A 12,656-nucleotide genomic window follows, 5' to 3' on the forward strand; every position below is an offset into this window, starting at 1 on the left:
ACTCATCATTTATATTTAAATGGTAGAACCATTTATTTCTTCAGAAAGGACTTTAGAAATATTCTAAACTTTGAGATTTTTTTTTCTACACAGAAGGATGCTAGCTGTCTAGGATCTTAATACCAAACTATTAACTCTATGAACACCCACATTTCAATATATAGTTACTGATAATCTGGAAAGACTTGCTGTTGTTTTAAGCCATGTGAGAGAATTACAGGAAAAGTTCATTTGCTTTGATAACTGTGTTCTCTAGGTATTTTGGGTGTGTGTGTTTGTTCATGTCTATCTAAGATGAGGGCCTTGGAATAAATAGGATTCTCTCATGATAATCTCAAATATGGTCATCCATCATATCCCATAGTCTCATAGATGTACAATTAGCAAAACTACATTTAATAGTAAGCACACACCATAGACGAGATTATCTTTCCTGTCCTCTGAAGTCAAGACTAACATGAGTTTGACCTTTTGTTAACCTGTTTGATCATTTGTTAACCTGTTATAGAAGTACATCAGCTTGCCTTCATGAAACTTTTTATCTGTATCACATAATCTACCTTAAGCACATTGGTAGAATGTTTGTTAAAAAATAGCCATGCATCTCCTCAGATTGGTCATATCTAACAGATATGACTAAAACGGTCACTCTACACACTCTCCAGCAAAACTGGTGTAAGTCTGCTTCTTCACTTAGCATGTACCACTTCTAATATAACACATAATTGACTTGTTGATTACATTTCCCAACATCCTCCCACCATCTTTAGAATGTGGCCTCCACAAAGGCAGAGATTTTTGCTTTTGGCCATTGTGTTACTTCAAGTGCTTAGAGCAACCTCTGGCACCTAGTAGCACTCAAATGTTCACTGACAAAACAATGTGGCAGATGAGGTCAGAGACACAATGGGATGGGATATGGAATAAATCATCTCTGGGCTTTGTGGGCCGTCTTCAAGTTCTAAGTGAAACAGGGGAGCCACTCCAGGATTCTAGGCAGAGCAGTGCTGTAACCTGACAAAAGTTTAAAAAGCACCGCTCTGGCTGCTGTATTGAGGATGGGCTGTGGTGGGCAGGGGTGAAAGTGAAAAGACATTTATGAAGCAAGTACAGTAATTGGATGAGGAATCATAAAGGCACAGATTAGGATGAAAGTGGTATAAATGGTGATATGTGGTTGAATTCTGGATTGTTTTGAGGGGAAAGCAAATAGTATTTCTTGACGGACTGGATGTGGGCTGAGAGAAAGAAAATCAAGGGTGACAACAAGGTTGTTCTAGCTTAAGCAACTTGAAGAATTGTATTGTCATCAATTGACTTGTGAAAGTTTGTGGGAGAAATGTTTGAGGGTAGGGTGAGCTGTTTAGCAGTTCAGTGTTGGACATGTTATGTTTCAGATGTTTTGTCAGGCCATCACCAAGGGATGCCAAAGGCAGGTGGATCTATGACTGAAGTTCAGGGGTGTGGGGAATTACATATGAATTATATAATTATATAATTCATTATATATAAATGGGATGCAAAGTGAGTGCAGAGAGGAATAAGGCCCAAGTACCCTGCAGTTAAAAGGAATGAATGAATTTTATCACAGAACTAGAAAGAATCTCAGGTTCTTCTCAGTTAATAAATGTCCTGAAGGAAAAAAAAAATCATTATCTGGTGATGTTAATTTATGAATGAAAGGTAAGAGAACAAGCAAATTATGAACATAATTTAAAGATAGAATTTATTCTCTGATGGTTTACTCATGCAAACTGCACATAAAAGAAAATAGTACAGTTTGTGTAACATTGCAAATATAAGGACTGAAAATGCTAGGTACAGAAGTAGTATGACATCCTGAAAGTCAAAATGGAATTTGTGTTTATACAACTAATAATGATTTTTATTTGCTCAGTACAGATTGATTTACAATGAAAGTTTTGCTAACCTTGGTAAGCTTGTTAACCGTTTACATGACTTCTTACATCTATGTAGTTTTATTTTACAGTTGCAAGAATTCTGTTACCAAAGAACCTTAACTTGCATAAGTAATAAGATGAAAGAAAAATGTACTGAAGGACTTAGAGTGAAAAATTGAGGCTTTTCCTAACCCATTCAAACTACAATAAAAAATAGCCTTCTTGCAGAATTCATATTTTGTGCCTTTGAGATAACTCCTTAGAATAATGATATCAAAATCATGATTTGAAAAACTGATTACTTTAAAATAATGAAATTAAAAAACAAACAAAATAATGAAATTAGTTAAAAATTAAAAATTTAAGAAAAATTATCAAATAAAAATGCTCTCATTTTAAAAAGCAAAACAATAAAATTCCCATTATCTTCATATTTAAAGTCCTGAAATGTCATTTATATAATTTGAATGTTTCCCAGTTTGGAACTTAGGCAGGAGGGATATTTCCTTGAATTATCAAGGATATTCCATACAGACTTTTAAAATGTCAGTCTCATTAGGAGATGGCACTGAGACTTTAGCAAATAGTGTAGTATGGATGCAGGACAAACTACACAACTTATTATAAATGCATTACAGATATTTACATAGTGGAATCCTGCTTGAATGCCAGAAGTTGCTACTGGGTAGGACTCATAACTATTTTACAAAGTTTTCTTACGCACATCTACTACTTTTAAAATTTTATGTTTAACAATTTATTCTATTTTAAAATATGTACTGTATTTTGAACATAACTGCAGAATAAAAATAGATAATGGCACATTAGAAAACTAAGTATCCCACAGATGATTGGATAATGAGAAAAATGTACCTACAATCATCTCATCAGAAACAAGCTACATCATGGAATGTTAGTTATCCAAGCCTGCACAATAATGACATTTTAAACTGCAATCATCTATTGGCCAGCATCACACTGAAGGCATCGTTAAACATTCAAGCAAAGATTGCTGGCATAAACTATTGAAAGACACACACACGCGCACACACACACAGATACACACACACTCTCTCTCATTCATGCACACTTCCCACATTATAATTACATTGTTCTAAAGATAGATACTGATTTTTTTTTCCACGAGAAACATTATCAAAATTTGCTACTAAAAGATGACAGTGCTTTCACAAGAATAAGTACAAGTTAGCTCGCAAGTACAAGACAATGGGGGTAAACAGTCTTAAATTTTCTAAGTAGTAATTTTAGGCTTTTCTGGCAACCATACCATACTTAATTATGCATAAACTTTGCAGTTTGTAACCTGAAATCTGTAAAAACAACAAAAAAAACAAAAACAAGAGCTAATTTCAAAAATTATTAGATATTTGATAACCCTGTATCATACATTATATAATTTCATATTTTTAGCCTCAAAACATAGGTGTAAAATATTGAATTTAAGACTTGAAAAATAAAATCATTTTTGAAATGCTGAAAATTCTAAAATTTGTTTACTTAAAATCTTAAATAAAAAAGGAAAATGATTATAAATGACCTTGATTTAGCTTAACAATGTGCATAAAAGCACTGTATGTCTTTACCATGTTTTCACTCACTTAAAAAAAAGTGTTCTTTAATGTTTTTCCTTTTGCATAATGTGCAAAATAAAAGGCAAAAAGATTAAAAGCAAATTTCTATCTTTCTCTTGCCTAGTGCTTTTATGACTCCATTAACATTACAAAGTCAACAGGGACTATGCAAAACTTTGGTATAAATGATAATACTACTACCATCACAGTTGAGGGTTAAGGGGTGGTCAAAAGAAATGGAAGTGGGAAGAAAGATTCAGTAACACCCCCATTTATTAAAACACCAGCAAATTAAAAGTGAAATAAATCACAATGAATTATAATACAATTTACACATTGAGCACAGAAAAATTAATAAATCTAATAATATTTATAAAAAAAGCAAAATCAGTCTTTTTCCAGAGACTAAAAACTGTTTTTCAGTCTGATCAACTGCTGCTACACCAACTTTAGAGCCAAATTTAATTTCAAGTAAAAAAAAAAATTTACAACCACAGATTTCGCATAAATGGAAACTGGTCTTTCCTTGATTTCCCTTTGAAGTCACTAATGAGTATCTAAAACTGTTGTACTGCAGGTTTTTAATCAACTTCCTGAGGGCTGTGACTGGGAGGAAGGAGCCATAACGATCTGTGAAAGAGCAGGCTCTGTACTCTGGTCCGCCATCTGGGTGAGGACTGAAGTGGCTACAGCTTCTGCCTTGGAGGTTGAACTGACTCCATTGGATGTGCTGACCGAACTATGCTGTATAGCTTCTGTATGTGGACTACTCGGCACTGAAATGTCTTCTGAACTATCATCTTTATCAGCAGCTGGGTGGAAAAAAGAAAAATTATTCATTTTCCTAAAATCGGTAAGAATGCACCAGTATGCTGAGGCAATACACAGAGTAAAAAGTTAGAAAGTATCTTACAAAACTGATTAGACAAGTTGGTATTACAGGAATTGATATAGGTCATGAAGTAGGCAATTTTACCTGCAATAGGTCAAAAGAAGGCACAACCATGCATATGGAAACATCTGGGTGCCCACTGCCTTATGGAATAGAGCTGAAGAAATATTTGCTAAATAGTGTTAAAGAAAGAAAATGAGGTAGAGTTTGGAAGATAGTCTCTTACAGATACAATCAAACATTAAGTATCACATTTAACAAACTCAGTCTGGTTGGCCTACATGTCATTCTTATTACAAGATAAAAATGTATAACCACATGCATAAACAAAATGAATTCTTACATACAAATTATATCTTCAAATTATTCCCTCTGCATTCTCCAGAACTGTATTTATTCTGACTGATTTTCCATCTATTGCAGCCATGGATGATTATAACACCTGATTCTAACGATGCATACATAGGCGAACAAGCAGTATTTAGAATCTAAATGCCACCAGCTGTTACAGTTGCATGAATAAATTGGGATTCAAGTAAAAATCCATATAAAACTCTAAACATTGCAACTGAAAAGATATTAAGGAAAGGGCATTCTAAATATTTACGAAAATAAATCTGCAAATATTTAGACCTGAACAAGTCTCTTACATCCTTATTTTAATAGAACAGAATCCAGTAATTTCATTTAGTAAAAATTTGATATAGATAACACACAAATATTTATAGTATATGTAAGTTATAAGGAACAATGATAACATGAACACCTGGGAACCGAGCCGCCAACTTAAGAGAGAACATTGCCATTAACACTTCTGCTTCCTGGAGGTTCCTGTCCTCACCAAAGGTAATCACCACTCTGACATTTCTTTAACCATTCTCGTTTTTTCTCTGCAGTTTTACCACATAGGCATGTATCCCTAAACAATATAGTTCAGCTTTGTTTATTTTGAAACATTTTAAAAACAGTATCACACTGGATGTATTCTTTTGCACCTTGCTTTTTTCACTTGGCATTAAAACTTTTTTTATTCAGTGTTTAGGAGTGACAGTAAATAGGCTTCTAAAATCAAATGTAAGAATGTGTATTGGCCTGCTTACTAATGGCCAGATGCCCATTCTGAAAGTCAATTAGTGAAAAAAATTGTGGACATCTTATGAAGCAGGACTTAGCCTATGATTTGCAATGTAGAAGATGGAGAGGGGGATACCTGGTAGTGTCAACTTTAGCTAAAATAAAATTATTAATTTTGTGCATTTTCTGAAATATAGTTTTTACAGAATTTTTCAACATCTGCCTCAAATCCATGCATTTTTGAAAAGCAGGTTTTAAAATACATTAATGAGATGGAACCCCATCTTCTCTATAACATGCTATAAATCAAAACCATACCCCTAGATACTTGACCTCAAGGTACAATAAAACAACACCACCACCACCACCAACCACCAGAAGTAGTAATCCTTTAAAAATTATATAAAACAGAATGAATACTTAAAAAAAATTATAGATTCAGATGGTACATATGCAGGTGTGTTACATGGGTATATTGTGCAATCCTGGGGTTTGGGCTTCTATTGAACCTATCACCAAAATAGTGAACATAGCACCCAACAGGTAGTTTCTCAACTAGTGCCCCTCTCCTTCACCCCCCTACTTTTCTGATCAAGCAGTAATGAATGTTATAAAATATTTATAATTCAGTTATTAAAATAGCCAATATAATCATTACATAATCATTACATGTATAAAGAAAACAAAATACTGGCAATGACAGTTTAACTGGAGGGAATACTAAAAAGCTCTATTTGTTTGTTTCACCACTATTCTTTTTTTTTTTAAGTATTTATATGTGATTTTTAAAATTTTTTTATTTTTATCACTTTTTTAAAATTATACTTTAAGTTTTAGGGTACATGTGCACAACGTGCAGGTTTGTTACATACGTATACATGTGCCATGTTGGTGTGCTGCACCCATTAACTCGTCATCCAACATTAGGTATATCTCCTAATGCTATCCCTCCCCCCTCCCCCCACCCCACAACAGGCCCCGGTGTGTGATGTTCCCCTTCCTATGTCCATGTGTTCTTATTGTTCAATTCCCACCTATGAGTGAGAACATGCAGTGTTTGGTTTTTTGTCCTTGCAATAGTTTGCTGAGAATGGTGGTTTCCAGCTTCATCCATGTCCCTACAAAGGACATGAACTCATCATTTTTTATGGCTGCATAGTATTCCATGATGTATATGTGCCACATTTTCTTAATCCAGTCTATCATTGTTGGACATTTGGGTTGGTTCCAAGTGTTTGCTATTGTGAATAGTGCTGCAATAAACATACATTTGCATGTGCCTTTATAGCAGCATGATTTATAATCCTTTGGGTATATACCCAGTAATGGGATGGCTGGGTCAAATCGTATTTCTAGTTCAAGATCCCTGAGGAATCGCCACACTGACTTCCACAATGGTTGAACTAGTTTACAGTCCCACCAACAGTGTAAAAGTGTTCCTATTTCTCCACATCCTCTTCAGCACCTGTTGTTTCCTGACTTTTTAATGATCACCATTCTAACTTCACCACTATTCTTTAAAAGAACAACAGGCTGACGTTTCCCTGAATGTTGAGTTCAAGGGACACACCAGCTTTTAAAAATAAAGAGGCTGATCTGTGATGAGTGGTATAAGGAAACGTAAATACATACTGGAGGCAACAACTTAAAATGAAACAGTAAATTATAAGGGATGAATGCTTACCTACAGACTTTCAGAATTAGGTAAAGCAAATCTTTAAGCAGTACAAAGAATCAGGTACTCACAATTATGTAATTATAAACCTTACATACACATCAAATACCTTTACAATGTGATATATTTGCACCTATGTCCAGTTCTAGGTGAGGGGAGAAAATGACTGGTGTAATCACAAGCACTAGAGAGATACAGAAAACCATGCTGTACTCAAAGAGCCACTTCCAGCTCTACCTAAGCTAAAAGAAACCAGCTGTTTGGCAATTCAGTAATCTTGAAAGTTCTCTACCTATGTCCACAAGTTTCTTTTCCTTATTTGAGATAGGGTCTCCCTGTCGCCCAGGCTGGAGTGCTATGGCACGATCACAGCTCACTGCAGCCTTGAACTCTTGGGCTCAAGTGATCCTCTTGCCTCAGCCTCCCAAGTAGCTGGGACTATAGGTGTGTGCCAAAATGCCTGGCTTTTTTAAACTTTATTTTTTGTAGAGATGGGGTCCCGCTATTTCACCCAGACTGGTCTTGAACTCATGGGTTCAAACAATCTTCCCGCCTTGGCCTCCCAAAGTGTTGGGCTTACAAGGGATGAGCCATAGTGCCTGGCCTGTACATATTTTCAGTAATAAAAGTATTTGTGGTTGATTAGTCCCCAAGAAGCTTTTCTTCCCATTTATAATTATAGAGACAATTATAATACAACTTTAATTATGCCCAGATCTAAAGAATGTGAATTCATGGCAATAAGATCACTTTTGTGCTTTATTTTTCATGGAACCCAAATATTTAAAATGTACTCTTATTATTTTCATTCAGGTTTTATATTACTTAACTGTTGGGGTGACTAACTGTCATGGTTTTCCCACGACTGAGGGGTCTTCTTAGGAAGTAGGACTTTCAGTGCTAAAACTGGGCGGGACAGACCCTATGGCTGTGACTTAGTACTTCCACCTTTACTTGAAAGATTTTGTAACATTCCTTAATTTCTACTAAATCTTAGTTTTGATTCCCAAATGTTTTAAAAGATTTAGCTAGTATTACAACTCACCACTGTTAGCAAGAGCTGTGTGCTACAACATAATGAAGAGTGTAAATTTTTCAAACGTATTCACTTAGTCAATCTCTGTATCTATTTTTACTACTACACAACAGAGAAGTCAGACTTATTTCAAAGATTTCAAACTTGAAAATATAAATTACCTGAAAATTTCTACAAAATCCAATTATCTCCCAAGATCTGAAGAGAATTAATTTTATGGTAGAACTATATTTCAGTTAATTTGATTATCTACATGACTAGACAGGAATAAAGATAGGATTATTTCCAAACAACGAAAAAATCCTATTCATTTCTTATATTCTCATAACTTAGTACTCTATGTACTAAAAATGTATTAATCTAGATTTTCAGTCATTTAAGTATACAGTATATAAACCTACGCATCTATACACTTAAGATATCTTGTAAATCGATTGTCAAATGAATAACTGGTTTGCATCTGCTGAGCATACATTGCCTGGATAATAGAGTCAAAACTGTTGGGATTATCTAATAAATTATCAAAGATTTAAAAATTACAGGTAATTTTGAATTGGATACAATTTAAGAGAACAGTTAATTTCCTTTTAATTTTATAAAACAATTTATTTCCTTTTAAACTATGAAAATCCAAGAGAGATTTCTTGTTAAGAAAATCACGTATGCATAAATGCTGAACTAGTAGCTTCTATAGGAAATTATGTTGTTAAGTCAGATGGGAACCATAATGGCCTCATCCCTGAAGCAATCATTGTTAATATAAATCCCAAACATATTTCTATATGGTTCCAATTTACTCCAATGTGTTTCACCATCCTGTCAAAATTACTAGATATCAAATAACCAAGATTTATATGCTCAAAACTGACAAAAATCAGCGTTCTAAATATATATGGCAATTGAGAGTTGCTAAATCTACGGAATCTTTTAAATTAAAAAATATTGCCCATTCTGATGAAACTGCTTACAATGACTACAAGTAAAGATGGTGGCCATTAAGTTTTATCGTGAGCACCTGAGGAACTGTTTGCATCCAATACAAAATGTTTCTTTCTTTTGCATTACTGACACTGGCAAATTAAAATGAAGTGGATACATATGGTTGAAACAATCTTCACATTTACAAATATCCTGAAATATCACTAAATCATAAAGACTAAAACTGTGGGTTATATATTATAAATGTTGCCTAATGCATTCCCAACTCTGTTGTTTGTTACAAATTTGTATACTATGGACAAAATTGGCCATTTATTCAAGAGTAACAGCTGGTTCCAACACTGTGCATCTTATCAAAAAAGAAGGACATTACAAAAAGGAAAAGGCACAATTAACCTCTAAAATGCTGAAAACAAAAGAATCTCATTCTTTGGGAAAACATTTAGCAGGAAACTTACAAGCAGATAATTTAACTACTGTTCCCGTTTTAACATTTTTATAACTAACTAGATATCTCAATATAAAGGTTTACAACAATAAAAACGTTACACAATGCTGACATTATCTAAGAAAGAACAATAGGATCTGATACCTTAAAGGGATATCATATATTGTTAAAGGCAGTCAGCTGATTTTAAAAAGAAAAATATCATCAGTAATGAATGGAGTCTGGGAAAAAAGTAGTGTTTCACCCTGTCAATCTAAGACAAAGTGTTATCCTGAGAAGATGAACAAAATATCATCAAGTACTTACAGTATATTTTAAATTATTAGCTAATCCATTTTGTTGATCTATAGTAATGCTTAGGAAAAAAGCTAGAAACAGGAAAACTCAAACTCTCTAGATTCTAAAAAATTATACCTCTCTACTGCATTCTATAATAACCTTACAGAAATTCTGATATTTAATCTTAAATATTAGAAGCGCAGTCTCCATTTTTAAAGTAGCAGCTCAGTTCACTCTGACGGTATTTCACTGACGTAGCCTAAGGCTATAGGTAATGGAACATTACTCACTATGATAGCCAGATTTCTTCTGCATGGCGGTTACAGGGCAATCTTTATGAGCCAGAAGAAGCTGTTTCAGCTGTGCCACTTCATTTCTCAGCAGGGTGACTTCACTCTGGAGAAGAAACAACTTATGTACCTTACCACAGACTAAACATATTTTTTACTATTTAAAACAAGCAAGGATTAAAGTATAAAATTGGACATCACTGGCAGAACATTAAAAACAAAGAAAATATGCTGATTAAATATGTCTAATCAGCACAGGGCAGCTTTTATATTTTAGCATTTATTAAAAAGCTGTAACTTGAATAAAAATTTAAGATAATGCCACAACTGGATAGCATATTTCAAAATTGTTTCCATTTCCCTGGGACTTCTTATATATTATAGGTGACCTGTTGAAAGTATTTTTATTTTATATATGTTGCATGCTCTTCTGATTATTTAAAAAGAAACATCAAGGGAGTCAGGATGAATTTTCACTGATTCCATTCACTTAAAAATGAAAAAAATCATCCTAGAAATTCAAATAAGCAAGTTTCCAGTTTCCTAGAAACCAAGAAAAGCTCCACAGGGGAAACCAAAATAACCAAAGAATCATGGATACCTAAAATTCACTGCAAGGCACTCTTGCTGGACACTGAAACCAATGAAACTAGATATAACATTTAAATGGCTTAGCTGCCTTTGACCCAGGCAATTTGTACACATCTAAATTTAAATCTGCTAAGTCAATGGAGATTTGTCCTAATCTTCAGAATGAGTACTTCAGCCATTGTTTGGGATACATTAATCTGGTAAAAAGTTCCAAATTGAGCAAGTCTGACTAATTCCTTTGAGTTACCCCGAATATTAAAAACAGTAAGTCAGTGATCATTACCAATACTCAAGAGTTAGAAATAATATGAATTTAATAAACTGGTAACATAAAAAATTCTTAACTTACAAATACTTCTACTTACTTGGACTCACACAGTAACTATAACCATTCAGATTTCATCCATGAACCAAAAAGTAAATTAGAAAATATAGCAAACAGGTGTACATAAAAGCTCAGGCATGACATTTTCTACCTTGTTTCTTAACCAGAGAGCTGAATGTAAAATAATTTAGCAGGCTGACACGGTGGCTCACGCCTGTGATCCCAGCACTTTGGGAGGCCGAGGCAGTTGTATCACTTGAGGTCAGGAGTTCAAGACCAGCCTGGCCAACATGGTGAAACCCTGTCTCTACAAAAAATACAAAAATTAGTTGGGCGTGGTGGAGGGTACCTCTAATCCCAGCTACTCACTACTTGGGAGGCTGAGGCAGGAGAACTGCTTGAACCCAGGAAGCAGAGGCTGCAGTGAGGTGAGATTGTGCCACTGTACTCCAGCCTTGGTGACAGAGTGAGACTCCGTCTCAAAAAAAATAAATGAAATAATTTAGCAGACTTGGGCCTCCTTAAGTGATAAGTGACAGAAACATAAAAATTAAATAATAAAAGTTAAGCAATCTAAAGGCAAGTCTATTGGGTCAAACAGTTCCTCACACCCCAATAACAATGAACTACATCACTGTATTTAAGTACAGAACAAAAATTGATGCTCATAATAACTCTAAACCGTTAATTAAAAGATTAAATTATTTAGAATACTGTATTTGAGGCAAGAATGGGTAGATAGTAATCAAAGTACAAAAGGTAAAATTTAAAACAGTTTGGCTTGAAAAGATAAGCTGTCATTTAGGAAACACGTTCTCCAACTGGTGTCAATACTGCTAATTATAGTTCAGCATTAATGACACTATTGATGAAACCATGTTATGAATAATCCAATGTATATTACCCAATATATATTACCCATCCTGTCAGCTTGATTTTGAGACTGATGTCTACAAGTTTCTCTCATTAAATCCTGTAACAGGAAATGGGCTGGATATTTATTTTTAGTCAAGAATATACAATCTTTTACAATCTGGTGATGGTGAACATAATGATTTTCAACTCTCACTGCTCTTCCAATATACTCTATCCTTTAACACCAAACACTAGTGATGCTTCAAGCCTCTCATACCCTTGCTACCTTCACATTAGTTTGAACCATATGAAATAACCAGTATTTGTCTTGACTTACAAAAGTAAGTTTGAAATTGGTAGCTAAATACATACTGTTGTCTTTATCCCCTCTTCTTTGTCTTGCTAAATATTTTATTTAAGTGTCAACTCAGAACAGTTTAGAATGCATAGGAAAGCATTTCACAATTGCTTCAAAGAGAATAAAATACCTAGGAATCCAACTTACAAGGGACGTGAAGGACCTCTTCAAGGAGAACTACAAACCACTGCTCAATGAAATAAAAGAGGATACAAACAAATGGAAGAACATTCCATGCTCATGGGTAGGAAGAATCAATATTGTGAAAATGGCCATACTGCCCAAGGTAATTTATAGATTCAATGCCATCCCCATCAAGCTACCAATGACTTTCTTCACAGAATTGGAAAAAACTACTTTAAAGTTCATATGGAACCAAAAAAGAGCCTGCATCGCCAAGT

At 34.3% G+C, this 12,656-nt stretch overlaps 1 protein-coding gene across 34 annotated transcripts in view; it reads right to left on the reverse strand.

The window, feature by feature from the left end:
• Positions 1 to 1,700: 1,700 nt before the first annotated feature.
• ATF2 (activating transcription factor 2) overlaps positions 1,701 to 12,656 on the reverse strand; it is a 97,348-nt gene continuing 86,392 nt past the window's right edge. For 23 of the 34 annotated variants that reach the window (XR_010149647.1, XR_010149651.1, XR_010149646.1 and 20 more), the window contains 2 exons: positions 10,127 to 10,232; positions 1,701 to 4,305 (listed from right to left, as the gene is read on the reverse strand). Coding sequence is in view for 26 of the 34 variants with exons in the window: in XM_063790157.1 (XP_063646227.1) it covers positions 4,079 to 4,305; positions 10,127 to 10,232 (333 nt within the window). In the remaining 8 variants the exon portion in view is untranslated. 34 annotated transcript variants of the gene reach the window in all.

Source organism: Pan troglodytes, chromosome 13, assembly GCF_028858775.2.
Source record: "Pan troglodytes isolate AG18354 chromosome 13, NHGRI_mPanTro3-v2.0_pri, whole genome shotgun sequence".
NCBI classification, from domain to species: domain Eukaryota; kingdom Metazoa; phylum Chordata; class Mammalia; order Primates; family Hominidae; genus Pan; species Pan troglodytes.